Below are 18183 nucleotides of genomic sequence, written 5' to 3' on the forward strand. Positions count from 1 at the left end.
CCAGCTTTGACAAGGCATGGCACAGAATATGGCGCTCTCTAGTGGCAGCTTGTGATAGTGATAGGTCCGTGTCCCTATCAGGGAGAAACAGATGGTTTACTGCACTGTGTGTACAAGTGGGAAGTGGTTACATGGAAGTAATGAAGAGATAATAAACCTGTTCCACACTGAAACTCTTGTTTCTCAGCAGAGGCAGCAGAGTAGAAACATTAGGGCTTTAGTGTGTGTGAGAAATATTAGGGCCACCTATTATTGAGTGGCACCCCTTTTTTGCACAACCATCACATACATACATCCCTTTGTCATTATTGAAGTGGACTGAACTGGCAGTATCAATAAGGATCATGGCTTTCCTCTGGTCCATTCACAAAAAGGGCAAACGCTGCTAAAATTCTGCACACTCACTCAGTGTATCATCGGCTGTTTCTTTATTCAGGAAACCAATCCATAACTAAGGATAATATACGTAATATCTTAGTTTGATCTTGTTTTTGTTGTCCCCTCATGTCTGTGATGCCACACACTGTTCTTCTTTATCTGAGCCGTTTCCCTGTTTGTAGTCTTGTGTGTTGCATCGCTCCCTCGTTCTCTCCGCTCTATAGATCCACCAGTGATGCAGCACTTCTAAGTGGGTCAGTCTATCGTGCCTCGCTCCCTCCCACTCTCCCTGCCTCTCCAACCCACACCCTCTACCTTCTCTCTTTCTCTCTCTCTCTGTGTATGTGTACATCCCTATGGACTTTTTCATGCATCCCATGTGCGTAACATGTGCAGAAGCTCATCACTCCCCTCTTCCCTTTCCCCCTCCCTCCTTTTCTGCCTCATTCAGTCTCTCTCATGCATGCTGCCATGCTGCTGGGCCTCTTGCAAAATGACCCTTCTCTCTCTGTCACACACACACACACACACACACACACACACATTTGCATGCTTCTCTTATCATTTCTGTCTTCTTGGGTTTCAGGTTGGTACATTACATTATTGATCAGATCGGGATCTACGGGCCTACGTCAGCACCTTCAGCCTGTTCATTGACAAATTGTAGGTTATCACATAAACTAATTTGTGGGCCGTCAATCTACATAGTAAGGATGTTAGCAGGTTTAGCATGGGCATGCCTGCCTTATTCGCCGTGTGAATGTGTGTATGTGCATGCATAACGCATGCCGTGGCGAAAGCAGCCCTTACTTCTGAGCTGCTGTTTTGATTGGTTGAGACAGATCCTGTGATGTGGTGGAGGGTATATACCGCTGAGCTGTGTCCAATCAAAGACTGTTACCATGCAGCCACATGCTACATACGTGCATCCTTACATACAGTGTATATATACAAACACACTGTTTTAAAGCCATCATAACTGTAAAAAATGACTGTGTGCTTCTCTCTCTCTCTGACACACACACATACACTTGCTCTCTCTCTCTCACACACACACACACACACACACACACACAGTCACACTCTCACACACTTAATTTACTGTATGTATGTATATAATAGAGGCACACATTTATTCACAGACAGTGGGTGTGAGATTAAAAAATAAGAGAGATATAGAAGACTGGCCTGACAAATTAAAAATAAGAAAGAGAAAGTTAATTAAAAATATATATATATATTTAAAATAAAAAATATTTATTGAGAAACAACATCCATTAACCTACTGAATAACAGTACTATTTGGTCAGATGTGATCAATTACTTCACAGTGTTCTCCCATATATACCAGTAAGCCACGCCCTCTCATTCGTTTGATTGACAGGCCTGGTCCCGAGACAGCAGGGTGGCTAGTCACGCTCTCGCCATGCAAATGAGCCGCGCTCGGGCCGGGCGGGTGCCCATGTGGACAAGCACCATGCCTTGTTGTTCTGAACGCTGATTGGCCCGCTGGCGCAGATCGGTTTTAATGCGCTGCGGGCCAACGGCTCGAACAGAAACCCGGAGGTCGGATCACACGAACGGGATCTTCCTCCGCAGATCCTTCGGAGCGCTGTGTATGTTTACACCGAGAGCCACTTTTATCAGAGAAACGTTTAATCAGAAGAGACAACATCCCACATGTAGAAGGAAGTGAAATACTTGAACTTGGGGGGATAACAGTTGCCTCCGCCACCGGGCCGGTATTCGCCCTGATACCGGAGGCTGTCTCCGCGGAGGAAGACTCCGGTGTCCAAGTTTTGCCGGAGGTTGTAGTAACAGGGCGGGGAGGAATCCAGGAGGGCGGGTCTTACCTAGAATACGACTCGCCTTGTTGTGTGTATTCCCGTGCTCGCATCGCCATCTTGTTGCAATCATCTTTTACGTATGCGAGGATCTACTTTCGGTTTGGTCTGATAAAAAAATCCCGTCTGTTTCGAGGAGAAACACGGGGACGAAAGGCTCGGGCGTGCGGAGTAATCGTGCACACGGTGCTTCCTGGAAGACTACCGCTCGGTCTTTTTCCTCCTTCCGTCCCGGGCCACCGGGTCGCCTACCGTGAGGGGTTACGCGCAATGAGCATCGATACTCTTTTGGAGGCGGCCAGATATCTGGAATGGCAAGCCCAGCAACAACAGATCACACGTGGTAAGTTGTGGCGAACAGCAACCGGGCGGAAGGTGCGGTACATGACAGCGACTTGTAATACTGTCAGTTAAATCCTAAACTGCTGGTTCTGGGCGACCGTAGCCCGTTACTATCAGAGCTGGGCATGCATTTCAACTGAGCCGCCTAGCTGGAGAACAAGCGAATGCAGTTTTCAGTTTGCTGCCCTGTGCTCAGGATAAAAGACAAGTTATGCAAAGTAACGTCAATTCCCAGTCGGTTTACTGGACACTTTGTTTCCCTCAATGCGGAAATGGCCAAAGTGTTTTTCCGAACTACTTTGCGCGCTCTCGATGTGTGTGTATGACCGAGTGACTCACTCTGTGTGTGTCCCTATCTGTGTGTGTGTGTGTGTGTGTGTGTGTGTGTGTGTGTGTGTGTGTGTGAGAGAGAGAGTCCTGTCAGACCACGGCGTGTTGCGCCTTGCGCTTGTGCTCCCTATTTATTCTCGTTGTGAAGTAGCTGTTTAGTTACTACTTAATTGCATTGCACAAGTCCTAGCAGAAACAAAGGAACCGGTTAAGGTCTAATATCTCCAGGATGTAAATTTGTGTGGTAGAAGTGAATAATTTATTCTAAGGTTTCATTAAAAAAGCCCCTTTGGAATCGATTTGCCCCAGTTTTTGTCGTCGAGGGCCGGCAGGGCGGTGGCGAGGAGAGGCTTGCTCTTTACATAATGCCCTGACATTGCTCAGCTATCTTATGACACACTGGGGCGGGCCCCCGCGCGCTCGGTTGGTTTGTGTATATGCGCGTGTGTATGTACGAGCGCGAGTGTAGTTTTTTGGTCCCCTAATTATTAAAAACCTACGTGTTGTCAAGGGAACAAGAAAACCACCGCACCGACCCTGTTTACCCCCTCCACCCCCAGCGCATAATCGACATGATGATCACTCTTTTTTTTTTGTTTCTCCCCCCTGATGACGTGTCAGACTAATCAACACCCCCCCCCCCCCCCCCCCCCCCAGCATACATACCGCGTGCTTGGACCCGCCCTCAACAACCACGTGCACACTGCCCCCCCTCCTCCACGCCCTCCCCATTCAGCCTACTGACAGTGGCAGGTCACGCAGAGAGAGAGAGGGAGGGGGGTAAGTAGGGCAACCCCCCCCTCCCCGCCTCCGTCAATGCAGAAGTTATGTAATTTACGTTTGCGTGCAGTTGCAATCTGGAGCATGGCTGAATAGTGTGCATGTATTAAGGACTGTACTCCAAGAAGAGGAAAACCAACCGTAATCCTCACAAATTCTCACAAAAAGGGGGAGTTACATGTACCATCTTGCACTGCAGGCCTTGAGTAGATAAAAGGGGCAAGCACCAGAATAGTTGAGCAATAAGATATGAACTCCTAGTGAGGATTGTGCAATGACTTGTTTATAATTACATTGTTGTTAACTTCCTCAATTAAAAGTAGAGGAATATTGGCAATAACCAAACATTTAATTTCATTTCCTACTGCTCACTGTCGTTGAAAATCTTCAAGATGTTTATATAAGTTACCAAAAGTGCAGTAAAATAATGTTGTTACTCAAATGGAGACTAACAATCATGATTGTTATTCGTGATCACAGTATTTAGCAGGACAGACAGGATAATGTTGCAGTCCTGCTCCTAGGTGAACCCATTGCCCTGGATGAAAAGCAGTTATGTCATTAAGGGTGTGCCATCTCCTCCAGAAAAAGAAAATGTTACTTAACGTGGCACGCAGGCATGTTGTGTTGGCATGTTGTGTTTGATTTGTTTTATAATGGTAATGCCTGGGCTGTGTGTCGGCGTTGTGTGGGTTTGAGGAATCCCTGGGATCTTCTGCTTCTAATGTTGCTATATCCATAGTAACTGAGGGCCCTTGAGATTCAGTTTGAGTGGTGAACCTGTCTGTCTGCTGTGCTGTGTAATAACTCACTCATATTCTTTAGTGTGTGTGTGTGTGTGTGTGTGTGTGTGTGTGCCTGTGTGCAGTCAACACTAGGACAGCGTGGGGACACTTCCTGACCTGCAGTATGAATGTTTTTATGTTTGTTTCTTTATTTAGTGTCTAATGCCTCCCGCTCATATGTTGTCATGGTGCCAATTCTAGTTGACCCAGCTGAGTGGCTCCTTGACAACCGGCCACTCCCATTCAGCAGGCCGTCCTACCGTCGCCCCAGGGATGAAAGCATGCTTAACGTTGGAACAGTCCAATCAGGGGGCAGACGGAGGGGTGTTCTCTGCAGTGAGGAAGCAGATGCAGACACATTTTCTGTGGTCACGTCTCCCTCCGTGCTGTCTGCTTCCATGATGACGTCACTGTGTGTGCGTGTGTGTGTGTGTGTGTGTGTGTGTGTGTGTGTGTGTGTAGTGTTTCATTCCAAAATGAGATATTCACCATCTGAAAAAAGTGACACACACTCATGTGATGGGTTAAAACAAATTATGGTCCTTCATGAAGGCCAGAAGGAAACTTAAGTCCTTGGTTGACAAAATAACAGTTAAACAGAGTGGATTCTCTATATTTCATGTTGATTGAGGAACTTCAGGTAATGACACTTTTCCACAGTGGATGTATAACATTATGAAATGAAACCCTTCATAGACATTTTGTGTCTGTATGTGCGTCTTTGCTATGTTTTTGTTTTACATTTGCACACGTGGGCTAACCACAGGAAATATTCAGTCATATGTTTTTTGTGACTTACAGCTAAACTGAGGACAGATCGTCACATTTCTAACCATCATTTCTTTCCTGTTTTTTGTCTCCACTCCCCTTATATCCACCCACATCCTCTGTTCTTCTGTCTTCCTTTTCTTTATCTCGTCTTTTCCTTTGGCCCACTCCTTTATATTTTTCTTTCCTCCTCTCTCCCTGCCCTGCCACAGAGGAGGAGCAGCGCAAAGAGAAGGAGCTCCTCAACAGGGAGGCGGAGTCAAGACGCGTGGAGGTTGTGACCTCATCGACCCAGCCAATCAGAGCCAACCACGTCACTTGGGGGGATGACGCTCACCGTCAACAGCCGCACCCCTCCCCCGCCCCTCCACCCCCCTCACTTCCACCTCCTCAAGTCCCTATCGCCGTCATCCCCATGGTCCCGGTTGTCACGGCGACACCCTCGGTCCCGCCCCTCCCCCTCGCTACGCCAATTGCCGCCGCGGCGACGGCGCTCAACGGCTCCCCGCCAGGCAAGACCGCTTCCTCCCCTCCGCAGCAGCCAGCTGCCCGTCACCTGTTGTGCGCCCCCCAGGTGAAGTTAGAGACCAGTCCACAGCAGATTGGTGGAAAGCCCAGCCAATCACAGCCTCAGGTTCAGATTCCATACCCGACCTCCATCAGCACTACTGGCTCTGGTTCCCAGCATGCACTGGTCCCTCAGCAATCTCCGCCCACATCCCAGCCACGGCCTAATGGAGTGACCGTGGAGGACATGAGGGGGATGGATGGGAAGAGACGACCTGGAGGGTCAGTTTGTCTGTATGTGTGTGTGTGTGTGTGTGTGTAAAAGTGACAAATTGGAGTGGCAATGGGTTTGCCTTTTGTGTCTGATCACTTATTTCCTATGCTTTCAGAGCGGGGACCAGAGAGGTGCACAACAAACTGGAGAAGAACAGGTTGGTCACAATTTGTGAACTTGCAAATCGTTGCTGTCGGGTCAAAACCTCGCATCTCCAAAATGTAAACTTTTCAGGAAGAAAAACAGCCTTGTTTTTGGCTTGACCACCACGTATTTCTGAGTTTATCCAGTGGGGGTTTGAGAGGGTTTTATAAGCCCAAGGGTCACAGAATTTTCTCAACCCACAGAGAACCATGTAATCCTTCAAGTGAAGTGAAAACATGAAAATCACCAACATTGGAGTTACGAGGTTTTCACAGCGATATGATCATGGATAGCCTCTCAAGCAAATTATCATCTTAATAATCAATAATGAATCTTTTCCAAGGCACCAATTAGCCAATAAGAACCTTATCCACGCTGACATAAAGTGTGCCTTTTCTCTTATTTCTGCCTCTCGGCCCTTCAGGCGAGCGCATTTGAAAGAGTGTTTTGAGACGCTGAAGAAGAATGTTCCAAACGTTGATGAAAAGAAAACCTCCAACCTGAGCGTTCTCCGCAGCGCCTTGCGTTACATACAGGTAGAGTCCCAAAACTTTCTCTCAGCTTTCCCAGAATTGGTGCTTTGATCCGACTCCTCTCTGCCTGACCACCAGGTATCCACTCACAGTATTAGCCTTTTACAATATTGTTAAGTCCAACACACCATGTTAGGCTGTACTAGCTTCTTGTTTTCATCTTTCTCTGGCCTCTCATTGATCAGTTCTGCAACCAGCAAACAGGCTATGTTGTTAAGCATAAAACAATTGTGTGCTGGTTAGTCTCTTGTGAGCATTTCAATCCTAAATCAAGAAGAAAATGGTGAATAAATCCAGTGTTTACCAGAGTCTATACAATGGAATGATCTTTTCTTTTTCCTGTAGCACTGCTTTGTTTTGAAAGAACTTTTCTTGAGAACTTTCATTTGCATTTAAGGCATTTAGCTCTTATTCTGTGGAAATGTTGTGCAACACCATCCTTTCAAGTAGCTGACTAATAGAGAGAGTACCAGCAATACCAAGAACTAAGCAACTAAAAAAGGATAAAGGGTTAACTCTTTGCAGAGATAGAAAAAGTTAGTAGTCAAGGTAAGTAGAGGAGTAATATTGCAGATAGGGGGGCAGTGGTGTGTGGGTTGTATAGCCTGAAGAGGTGAGATTTCAATCTACAGAGGTAGATGAGGGAGGAACTCTGATGGAAATGAACGGTAGCCTGGAGGTAGATGGCAGTGGTTCCTTTTTGAAGCCTTGAAGCTGCAGGATTTTAAATTGCATGGCGCAAGCTGTGGGGAGTCAGTGGCAGGAGTTAGATTAGGCTGTGAGATGGGAGAATTTGTCGAGGATCAAAACACGTCGGGCCAGGATGTTGTGGTTGCAAGATCTTGAGTCGACCTCCAGGGGCTGGACATGGTGCTGAGGGAGGAGGAATCTGCGCTGCACGGCCTGATTTTATACATTCAAAAGTATCTTAAGGAAGACTAGTCATTCCAGTCGCCAATATTGATGTACAAGGGGATGTAGGTAGGGCTAGGGAATCATCAAAGAACAAAGTCATTAAGGAGAGCAGGAAGTGGAGGCAGAATGAAAGGAAACTTTACAATACTGCTTTACAAAGGCAAACAGTAGGAACTACTTTTTGTGTTTTGATAGTCAAATGTCAGGACGCGGGTTTAGAGTTAAAATCAACAGATATCATACTCATGAATGCTGTTAAATGACATGCATACAGTCCAGTAAGATAAACTTTAGGAAAGTCTTGTTCCGCAGTTTCATGCAGTCGTGACTCTTTGGCTTTGTAGGGCAGAATACCCAACTATCACATTAACATGTAGTGGGACTGGGAACACGGCCTTCTCTCTCTGTCTTTCTGTCACTGTCTCTCTCTCGCTCTGATGCTGCTCTGTGTGTGTGTGTGTGTGTGTGTGTGTGTTAGTGTGTGTGTGTGTGTGTGTGTGTGGAATATAGAGTGGTTATAGATGCCTATAGGTTGTCACAGATGAACTGGTCACTTCCCTGTCTGTACCTCTGATCTGTGGATTAACCCACTTACAACAGTTAGATTAGATAGACAGGGAGGATTTTTTTCATTTTTATTTTTTTGAGGATTTTGAAGGAATGCACCATGCTTTTCCTGTTTTTTTTGGTTTACCTGAGGGATGTAACAATATATTCAATGGTTCACCATACTGGATTCACTGTTTGATATTATCTCAATATTTTGAGCAAAATCTGAATCTGAACATAATCTGGACAAGTATGACTGAAAAAATCCCATTTCTGTGGGAAAACAAAAACACCTTTTTAAGACCTTTTTATTGCCACTTCAAATAAAATTTAAGACCAATTTCATCCCCGAATAAGTCTGAAGAGTCAAAGAAAAAAACAGTGTACATGTGCACCACCAGGGAAATGTCTCACTAGAAAAGTAACAGAGAAACAGCTCCGTTTTAAAAGAAATCTGAAACCATATTCAAGTTTCAACAGCATTTAACCAGATTGGAGTTTTTGATGTTGTTCATGATGCAATGTGTTGCTAGTGTTACCTGTAAGGCAAGACTCTCTATACTGCAGACAGTCTTTGTCTTATCAGTTGTCTTATTGCTGTTTTTATCTTTAATTGGAAACCCAGAATGCTGCCACACAGGAGACTTACAACATGACAGAGCTTTCAGTTTCAGTTTTGCCAGAGTCCATCTTGTCTCCCCTGAGTTCAGCTGGGCTCACTGGAAGTGTGATGACCTAAGCTAAAACTTGCTTACCTTGCACTCTCTAGTGTTCAAACCATGCAAAAGAGAAAAGACAGATTTAAATGCCATTTCTTAAATATTAGACTGCAGCTGAAATCACGAAATGTGTCACAATTGTGTCACAAAATCGTGTGTCTCAAACTTGTGTTACATCCCTACTGATCACATAGATAGATAGACTTGCCCTGATCATTTGGAGATCAATACTGTAGAGGTCTGTTGACCCACCAGCATTCTGCTCAAGGTTTGACTGATATGGGTTTTTGGCCAATAGCAATATTTTTGTATCAAAACTGCCAATAGCCGGTGTTTTGTGGCGATGTTCATTTCATGCCAAAAAATTACAAGTATTCAGTGTTTTCCCACAGAATTGTATTCTGGGCAGGGTGAACAAGTCTCTGAAACAGTATTTAGACCATTTGACACTAAAACTCAACATTGAAACCCAGACTAATGAAATTCTTTTAGGTGGGTTAGCAGCACCTTAAGGCACCTCACCTAGTCAATGGAAGGTAAACTCTGGTAATACTCTGGGAAAGACTTGACGAAGACCAGTCTCAGTCGAAACGTTGTTGTGCTCACAGCATGTAAGAATAAAAAAATAAATCATGCTTGTGAACACACAAGCAGTGTGCAGGAATTTTTTGTTTTCATCTTTACTACCTATGTGGATGTGCGTGTGCTTCTTTGAGAAAGATAAACTCTGGAATACATTACTACCTTTTAAATGAAGAATTAATTTGCAGAAAAACATCACTGAACATTTGAATTAAACAAAACGTGCAAAGAAAATCATCATCGTTAAGTCATCGTCATCAACATCATTGCCAGTTTTAAAGCTGTGGTCATATTGGCAGTGGATCACATTGACTGGCTGATATCCAATATTTAATAATAGCCTAATATTGGCAGAATATATTGGCAAGCCTAGTTCTGCGTACCCAGACTATTTGTAGCTATCAAAAAAATGCTGCCCACCTCATTACTGTTTTGATTCTTGGTGTCGCTAAAGATTTCAAGGTAATGAAAAGCTTTAAAATATGGGATTCTTAGGATTGGATTTCACTTTTCCTTCATCCCCAAAGGGCGTTTCAATCGATACCCAACCCAAACTCTGTATCATTGTCCATATCCCCCCCCTTTCTTTTCCTCCCACCCTCTCTCTTCCCATTGCTCTTGTAAGTCTGCCTGTCTCCCTCCCTCTCCCTGAGCCATGTGAGATGTGAGCACATGGCTAGCGCGAGCCTCATGACGTCACCGCTGCCCGCCCGCCCCCGCTCCGCTCTGCACCTCTCGCTCACAGAGAGAGAGAGAGAGAGAGAGAGACACACACTGAGAGATACTGGGTGTGCTGTGTGTTCTCATTGAGTGTGCTCCTCTGGGCATGTGCAGCAGGTGATGCGTTTCCACGGCGACAACAGAGGAATAGATGCAGACCTGTAGCAGTGGCATCCCTTATCTCTTTTTTTTTTCATTTACACTCCTTTTAACCTCCCTCTGCATCAGCCTTTTCTTCTGTTCATCCCCTTCGCTCTCTCTCTTTCTCTTTCTCTCTCTCTCCCTCTCTCTCTCTCTCGTCCTGTGTTTCCCGACTGTCTCTAGCCTTTAGAACACTTGGTAACCATAGCAACAGGCGGCAGGTGGCCAGTGCACTGTAGGCAGCCTGTTCCTCCACGTTTGTCTGCATAGGAGTGTGTGTGCGTTGTGTGTGTGTGTGTGTGTGTGTGTGTGTGTGTGTGTCTGCGTGGTCTTTGCTCTGTCAGCGCACTGCATCCTTGTTTGGGAGGTGACATGCGGACAAAACCAATCAAATTCAGAGTATATTGGTCTTGTTTTGTTTTTTTATTTTGTTATGGATGATGGAGCAGTGATGTGAGCTTTCAGGATTTAATTGTTTGGTTTTTTTAATACATACCTTCCATTCATTGCTAATGGAGATTCCAGTTGTTGTAGCTTTTCTTCTTCTGCTTTGTCCTGATAACAACCTTTTGATGATGACGACGGGTCCTCACAGTTACATATTCTATTAAGGCTAAAGATGACACCCGTCAGGCCAGATGTACTGTAACACCTGAGTCATTTTCACCTTTTTCTATTAGAGAGTGAGTGTTGAAAGAGGAAGGGTAAATGAGACTTAGATGGAGCGGAGGAGGAGAAAAAAATGGAGGGGGGGAAGGGTGCCGAGGGAGCCATGGATAGGGGGGTGGAAGGAGACGGAGCAGGGGATGGGAGGGGAAGGAATGGGGAGGGGAGGGGGTTGGGAGTGATCCGAAGCACCCGACTGGCAAACGCCCAGTCACATCACTCCTTATATGTAATTACCCCTGTGCTTCACCCAATTAGATCGCGCCTTATGTTCTCCTACAAACTGCCGCTCAAGCAGCCAAATCCTTGTGGATGAGGTTGCCAAGGAAACGGCTATGGGTGGCAGCTGTTTCCTTGGTGATTTGCTGTGGGACTAGTGGTGTCTGGGTTTTTGTGGTGTTTTTTTTCGTCAAGACCCAAGACCTTGAAATTGTGTACATGGACGCACACACGTACGTACACATGCGGCTGTTGTTCCTCTGTGGCTAGACAAACACAGAAGAGAAAAGCTTTGTGTTTCGAAGAATATCCGCCGGCTGCACTCAGCAATGTCATGCTTTGTCTTGTTGAAGTCATGTATGAGAAGTTTATTCAGCACCTGCAGCAGCACAAGCACGATATGAACCAAAACAAACGGGACGCACAGAGTGGAGGAGAGGTGTTGAGCTGTTATGAGTGGGAAGAGTTCACTGCGTCTGACCTGGTAGTTGCTGTCAAAGACAACTCTGCGTTTGGAAGGGTGCGGAGAGGAAACTGGGCTCGCGTGTGGAGCCATCACGTGCCTGCGGAGAGTAAACAGCTTTGCTCACTGAACTGGGTGTCCTGTAGTAGGATCATGTGTCCCCATATGCTCATTTTCTGTCCTCTCTCCTATTTCCCCCGCTGTTCTTTTCATCCTTCTCCTATTCTCTTCCTCGGCCTTACCTAAAGGGCAGGAAACTAACTCTTCTTCTGCTCGGCCGCAGAGGCTACCATGTCCCAAAATACGCTTTGACTATTCAACGAACTGGCTGGACTTTTAGAATAGAACGGGCCCTCTGAATGATGGTTCCTGCAAAAAGTTGCTGGTAATGTAGTGAAACTAACCAACCACAGCAAAAACTCATCAGCGTTTGACTGGTGGCTGGTGTGATTTCCCACCGTAAACCCTAAATCCCTTCCTTTTCCCTCCGTTTCCCCTCTCTCCCGGGTCTCCATCCTCTCCCCTCCCTCACCCACCCACCCATCTTCCTCTTGTACCTCCCCTCTCCCTCCACCTCTCCCTCCCTCTCCTTCATTCCTCCCTCCCGAGTAATCTGTGTTAATGTCCTTAGCCTGCCGTTCTGTTTTGGTGTTCAACTGTCAGCTGACCCACACAGAAACTGGGTCACAGAGACCGAGTAGTTTGGCTGGGAAAGCTGTGCTCTCCCTCTCTAAATCTCTCTCTGTTTCTGTTTGTTTCTTCCTCTTTCTGTTCCTTTTTCTGCATTTCTCTTTCTCTTGCTTTCACTTGTCATTCATATACACACACATGCAGAATACTACTTTCCATGAGAAGGCTGTGCTAGGAATTATAATTTCATTCATTCAGATCCTTCCCATACTGTAATGTTCAGAGAGGCTACAGCAATCCAGTGACATCAAAGTTGTGGGGACGTTTTGGACGGTGTGATTGGTTGAAACAGAAGGCGGCAGAATTTTAACTCCCACTCTGACCCCGTTCTCTTGTAACATAAGCATGATACCCAGGAAATAGGAGGAGCTTAACTAAATGACACAGAAAGCAGTAGTGTGTGTATGCTTGTATTTACATGCCATGCATTCACGCTTGTGTGCATGTTTGTGTGTGAGAGAGGAGATTGGAACTGCATTTCAGCAAGAACTCTTGGTTGTGTTTCAGACTTGTGCAAGTTGGGAAAAGTGAGGGAGTGGCTAAGACTGTTGATCTCAATTCCTTCTTCTGTTACACAAGTCATTCTCTGAACTTGAGATTTTTCAAATAAGTTTATCATTCTGTGTGAGAATAATGACTCCATAGCCGAAATAAGTTCTGTATGTACACAAATGTGACCATGGTGTCAACTATGTACCATTCACCTTTGCTGATTATACATTGAATGTCTATGAGGAATGTGTGTACACGGTTAAGCGTGTTTTACGTGCTAGTGGTCCTCATCTAGATCATGTCTGTGTCCCCCTCCTCCTCCCCGGAAGACTCTGAAGCGTAAGGAGAAGGAGTACGAGCACGAGATGGAGCGCCTGGCCAGGGAAAAGATCGCTACGCAGCAGCGGCTGGCCGAGCTGAAGAACGAGCTGAGCCAGTGCATGGATGTCATGGAGATCGACAGGGTGCTCCGACAGACCATCCAGCCAGAAGACGACCAAGCCTCCACTTCCACCGCCTCAGGTACAATGACACACACACACACACACACACAGAGTGGCCAGTCCACTCACCTTTTTAGTAATTCTTTATTCTTTTTTCAGACAGTGGGAAAGTAGTGGGAGACAGAGGTGAGGAAGCTCTGGTTGGATTCAATTCTAGGACAGTAGAGGCACTTAGAGGCCGGGGTTTAACCTCTGGACTCTCTCTCGGCACAAACTTTACACTTTAGATGTATAGCTGATGTTCTTAACCAGAGAGACAGAAAACAGTACAGCAGAAAAAGCTCAAATTCTTAGATTTACAACATAAAAATATATGCGCAGCACTGTTTATGGTATCATCTGATGACTAATAGTGTCTCCTCTGATCTGCAGAAGGGGAAGACAACTTCGAGCAGGACATGGACGAGGACGTCTCCGCTCCCCCTGCAGCCCCGTCTCTCCCCAAACCGGCACCGGCCATCTTGCAAGCCCAGCCGCTCCTCACCCCTCACTTGTCGATCCAGCACACAACTCTGCCTCTGTCTGGCGTCCTGACCACGCCCTCCCCCTCTGCTGCCCCTCCCCCTCAGGCCATAGCCCCCGCCCCGGCCCCCGGTCCGACTCCTGCCCAACCCGTTCATCCCCTCCAGGCCCCGGCTATGCAGGTCCAGCCCACCGTCATCGCTCACGCCGCCGTCTCCCACCCGTCAGTCATCCAGGCCGTCAATCACGGCCTGCCGGCCAATCACAAGCACCTGACGCACATCGCCCCCTCGCCCGGCCCCGTCTCCTCCGCCACTCAGGCGATCGCAGCGGTCCCAGCCGCCGCCGCTCACCAGCCAATCACAGCCCAGCCCATCGGACACATTACCGTCCACCCGGTGGCGCATCTGGGGGCTCCCCTCCCATCCCACCTCCCGGCCCTCTACCCCCAGGGGGTGTCCGTCTCCCAGCCTACCATGGTGGGCCACATCACTCACACCTTCACCCACCACACTCTGCCCCACGTCCAGGCTAACCCTCACGCTAACGGGGCCCAGGTGAACGGTGCGGCCGTGTTGAGCCAGGGGGGCCCGTCCCTGGGGAAGCCCACAGCCGTGCTCGCCCCCCACCCTCAGCTGGTGGGACAGGCTGCCGTCCTCAACCCCGTCGCCATGGTTACTGTCCCACCTTTTCCTGTCAGCACACTCAAACTGGCCTGAAAGAAGGAAAAATAAATAGATGGGATGGATGGAAGGAAGGAGAGCGAGAAAAGACAGAAGTATTCATCCACAGAATCAGGGCTCGCCCAGTAAACCTGGATCAGACCTTCACAGTCTCAAGTGAGAGTGGAGCATTTCTGACAGATGCATGGATTCAAATGAACAAAAAACATCAACTGTTTTATTGGTCAACCTGTGACTAATATCTTCGGAGATGTGTTGGGTCACAGTTCTATGTTAGTTTACCTGTTTCTAATGGTAGGGTTGAAAAAATAACCTGAAAGAGTCAGTTGGTCCGGCCATTGTTTGTGAACATAGGACTGCATTGTTTGTCCCTGCTGCAAAGACAGGACCTCTGTCCTACCTTCCTTCCTTGCCTCCTCCTCTCCTTCCTTGCTTGCTTCCTTCTCTCCTCTCTTCCTTCCTTTCTCCCCTCCTTCCTTCCTTTTTCCCATACAACCAGAAGCACTAACATAATAAGCTCAGCTCATACTCAGGCATCAAGGATTTACCTTAACTATTCATTCACTCATTTAGGAAAAAAAGTATGAAAGAGTCATTTCAGATGAGACCACTGCAGCGGTGGTATGTACTAGTTCTGTATTCAGGTATTCATATGATGTCATCTTGAAGGGCCAAGCTCGCAGTGCGGTGTTGGCGGAATGATGTCACTGAAGCGTTTTAAGAAAGGGGGAAGGCAGCTCAGTGGTCAGTGGGTTTCTTTAGTCATTCTGAAATGCAGCCAGACTCGGTATCATAATAAATCACACGATGCTTCTATCAAAAGTGAACCGGACCAGGGGCCACATTACAGAATCCTCTGCAAAACATGGCTAAAGCATTATATCACTAAAGAATCCAATTTGTCATATTTACCCCCGCGACAGCAGGTGCTCTAAGGATTGCAATGTCTGTTGGTCGGTCGCTCTGTTCACCACTTTGGGTCACGTGGGTGAAAGTGTGCCACAGGGAGTTAGATTGCAGACTCTCAATTGGGAGACCCGTGTTCGATTCCCAGCAGGGACGCTTCCACAAAATTCAATGTCGCGAGGCTGTTAGACTCTTAGTCTTGTTGTCATTAAATAAGGACTGTAGTGACACAACAAAATGTTCCTGGTTTACTAGCTATTCAACATTGTCTATTTGGATAAATTTACAGCCCTAAACAAATATGCCATGGCGGATCAAAGCCAATGTGGCCATTAGGAATGAATGCAACACTGTAGCAATCTCTGTGGTTGGCTTTATGTACAGTTACATCTGATGAATGATACTGGCCTTGTGAAGAAGCCATGTCTACAGCGTTCCCATATCAGTGTCACTGAAGCATGTCAGACAATGTGGACTTTGCCTGTCAGTCATTGGACAGGAAGTTCCCTTATAGATAACACCTAGGTAGGTTAGTCTAGGTAACTACAGATTTAAAAGGTGAGCAACAAGTCTGATTAGAGCAGTCAGGATGTCCTAAAATAGAATGGCAAAGTTAGATGGGCAAACCAGATTGGTTCAGCGTTGGCCAGATGGGATTTTCCATATATTTTGAAGTTTGAGACAAGATAATATGTGCAGTCAGAGTTTAATCTGTAATGTTGTCCCTGATGCATGAAGACGATGCCCTCCAGTTTTGATGTCATTACCTGTCCCACAGTGCAAAGCTGTAGAATGGTGCTGTCCCTCTTGGCCAGCGGGCCACAAGAATCGGACGTCATTCAAGACGGTATCCGTGTTTGCATTTGGTCCATTGTGCTCTCTTCCAAGGGCTTTTGAAAGAATAGCAGTAAAGTTAGAAAAGGCTCTAGGATCTGTCTAATGCTGGCAGATCGCTACGATTCTGACTGTGCACACAGAGGACGGAGTTATAGATGAGACTGGACAAGCTGGTTTCTCTGGAAGAAATCAATCAAAGTTAAACGTACAGCCAGAGATTTCTGTCAACGGAAAGCATCCATTCACAGATTTATAGTGTCCACACTGGAGGATTTTTGGGCCAAGAGAGGAAAATAGCCGGTGTCATTTCATAACTCCAGTGTCCACTTGTGCATCGCAATGGTCTGAAAGTTTAAGATTGTTCATCACCTAATACCGTCTCTTTAAACCGACCAAGGTCTGTTACAGAGTGTTTGGACAGTGGTTACCAGTGGTAAAGAGGGACACTCTATTATCTTACATACAATTTCTGACATCGAACAGTTTTTTGTCATGTTTCCACCCTTCCAGCACGTCGGCGTGTCCCTTATAACCACTGGTAACCACTCCAAACATTCAGTTACAGGCTTCTAGTCACTGTTGGGGAAGGGTGGGGAAGGGGGGAGGGGGGGTTGGGTTACCTTAACAGAGAGCAATTCAGGTTTTCATCCACTTCACTCTAATGCAATGGCTCCCTCTGCTGCCACATCCCAGACCTCATACTGCTATTACTCACACACAACACTTGGGGCACAATACAGAGTTCCTACACAGGTCTAGAGAATCTGGAAAAGTTTGTAAAATGTATTTGATCATTTCAAGGTCTTGAAAAGTTTTGGGAAAAGCACAAAAAACATCTTAAAGGATGGAAAAATTACTGGTCAGTCCCGATACACATATGATTACAAACTATGTAGTCGTAGACGCACTGTCAATTTGCATATTGTTATACTTTTTGTGAAGAATCATTTTTTGCTTTAGTGACATGGCCTTGTTGACAGTTATATTGTCCGACCACCAATAGCAAACAATACTGAACACCGACCAAAAGCCTCAGTTCCAGTCTGGACAAAGTGTGGAATTTTCAAATGGAAAATGTGTTGGGAGCCCTGAGAATAAACACCCACTTTACTCTGTGTGTGTGTGTGTGTGTGTGTATGTGTGTGTGCGTGCGTGTGTGTGTGCGTTTGCACGTGTTTACGTGTACATACTCAAAAGTTCATGGCTTCACAGCCTTCTTGCCAGCCTATACATGTATCTGTCCACATGTATGTCTCTCCCTCACTGCGTAATATCAGTTAATGTGTATGTAATCAATGTTATGTGGGTCTGCTCCTTGCCTCTTTTGCTATTTCTGTATGTATGTATGTATAAGTGACTATATTCACTATGTTTTATATTCTGTACTATAGTTAATCCTACTGTACCTGTAGCATGGCTCAGTTTTGGTTGTAGAATTTGCCCCTGTGCATGATGGGAGTGTGTGTAGCGAGTGAGATATTTTTTTATACAGAGGTGATTTATGGTGTGAGTCTGTCTGGGTGCTATCGTGTGTGCCTATACTCAGTTTTCCTGAACACTGTGACAACATTGGCAAAACACATACGCACGTACACATTGAGAGAATGGAGAAAAAAACAACTAAATTTACTGTCATAATTGTTTTTGATGTTTAAGTTTTCCCTTTTGTGAGTTAGACTGAGACATGGAGTGGAAAAAGTAAAAACAAACAAAAAAAGAATTTACTCTTTTCTTGATAACAATGTCTAATATTCAATTTGAGTTTTGTAATATTTGTATGTACGTATGAATTTTTTGTAAATTTGTGATCGTATGCACGTTTTGGCATATGAGTGTATGTATCTTAAAATTTTACCCATGCCTGTTTTTTTGTTTGTTTTATTTTGCATGTAGATTGCCGTTTAGTTTCTTTTGTTCCAACGTTGTTTTTTTTTGTACGTTTCTTTATTTT

The 18183-nt window shown here is 45.9% G+C and overlaps 1 protein-coding gene across 2 annotated transcripts in view; it reads left to right on the forward strand.

The window, feature by feature from the left end:
• mntb (MAX network transcriptional repressor b) overlaps window positions 1-16797 on the forward strand; it is an 18976-nt gene extending 2179 nt beyond the window's left edge. The window contains exons 1-6 of one of the 2 annotated variants that reach the window (XM_071902861.2): window positions 2288-2565; window positions 5440-6016; window positions 6124-6165; window positions 6577-6688; window positions 13171-13363; window positions 13717-16797. In XM_071902861.2, coding sequence (XP_071758962.1) covers window positions 2493-2565; window positions 5440-6016; window positions 6124-6165; window positions 6577-6688; window positions 13171-13363; window positions 13717-14525 — 1806 coding nt within the window. In that variant the 5' untranslated portion in view covers window positions 2288-2492 and the 3' untranslated portion in view covers window positions 14526-16797. Of the gene's footprint in view, window positions 1-2287; window positions 2566-5439; window positions 6017-6123; window positions 6166-6576; window positions 6689-13170; window positions 13364-13716 lie in introns of those variants that run through there. The other variant, XM_078286468.1, reaches the window with a different exon arrangement.
• The last annotated feature ends 1386 nt before the right edge of the window (window positions 16798-18183 follow it).

Source organism: Centroberyx gerrardi, chromosome 11, assembly GCF_048128805.1.
Source record: "Centroberyx gerrardi isolate f3 chromosome 11, fCenGer3.hap1.cur.20231027, whole genome shotgun sequence".
In the NCBI taxonomy this organism is placed as follows: Eukaryota; Metazoa; Chordata; class Actinopteri; order Beryciformes; family Berycidae; genus Centroberyx; species Centroberyx gerrardi.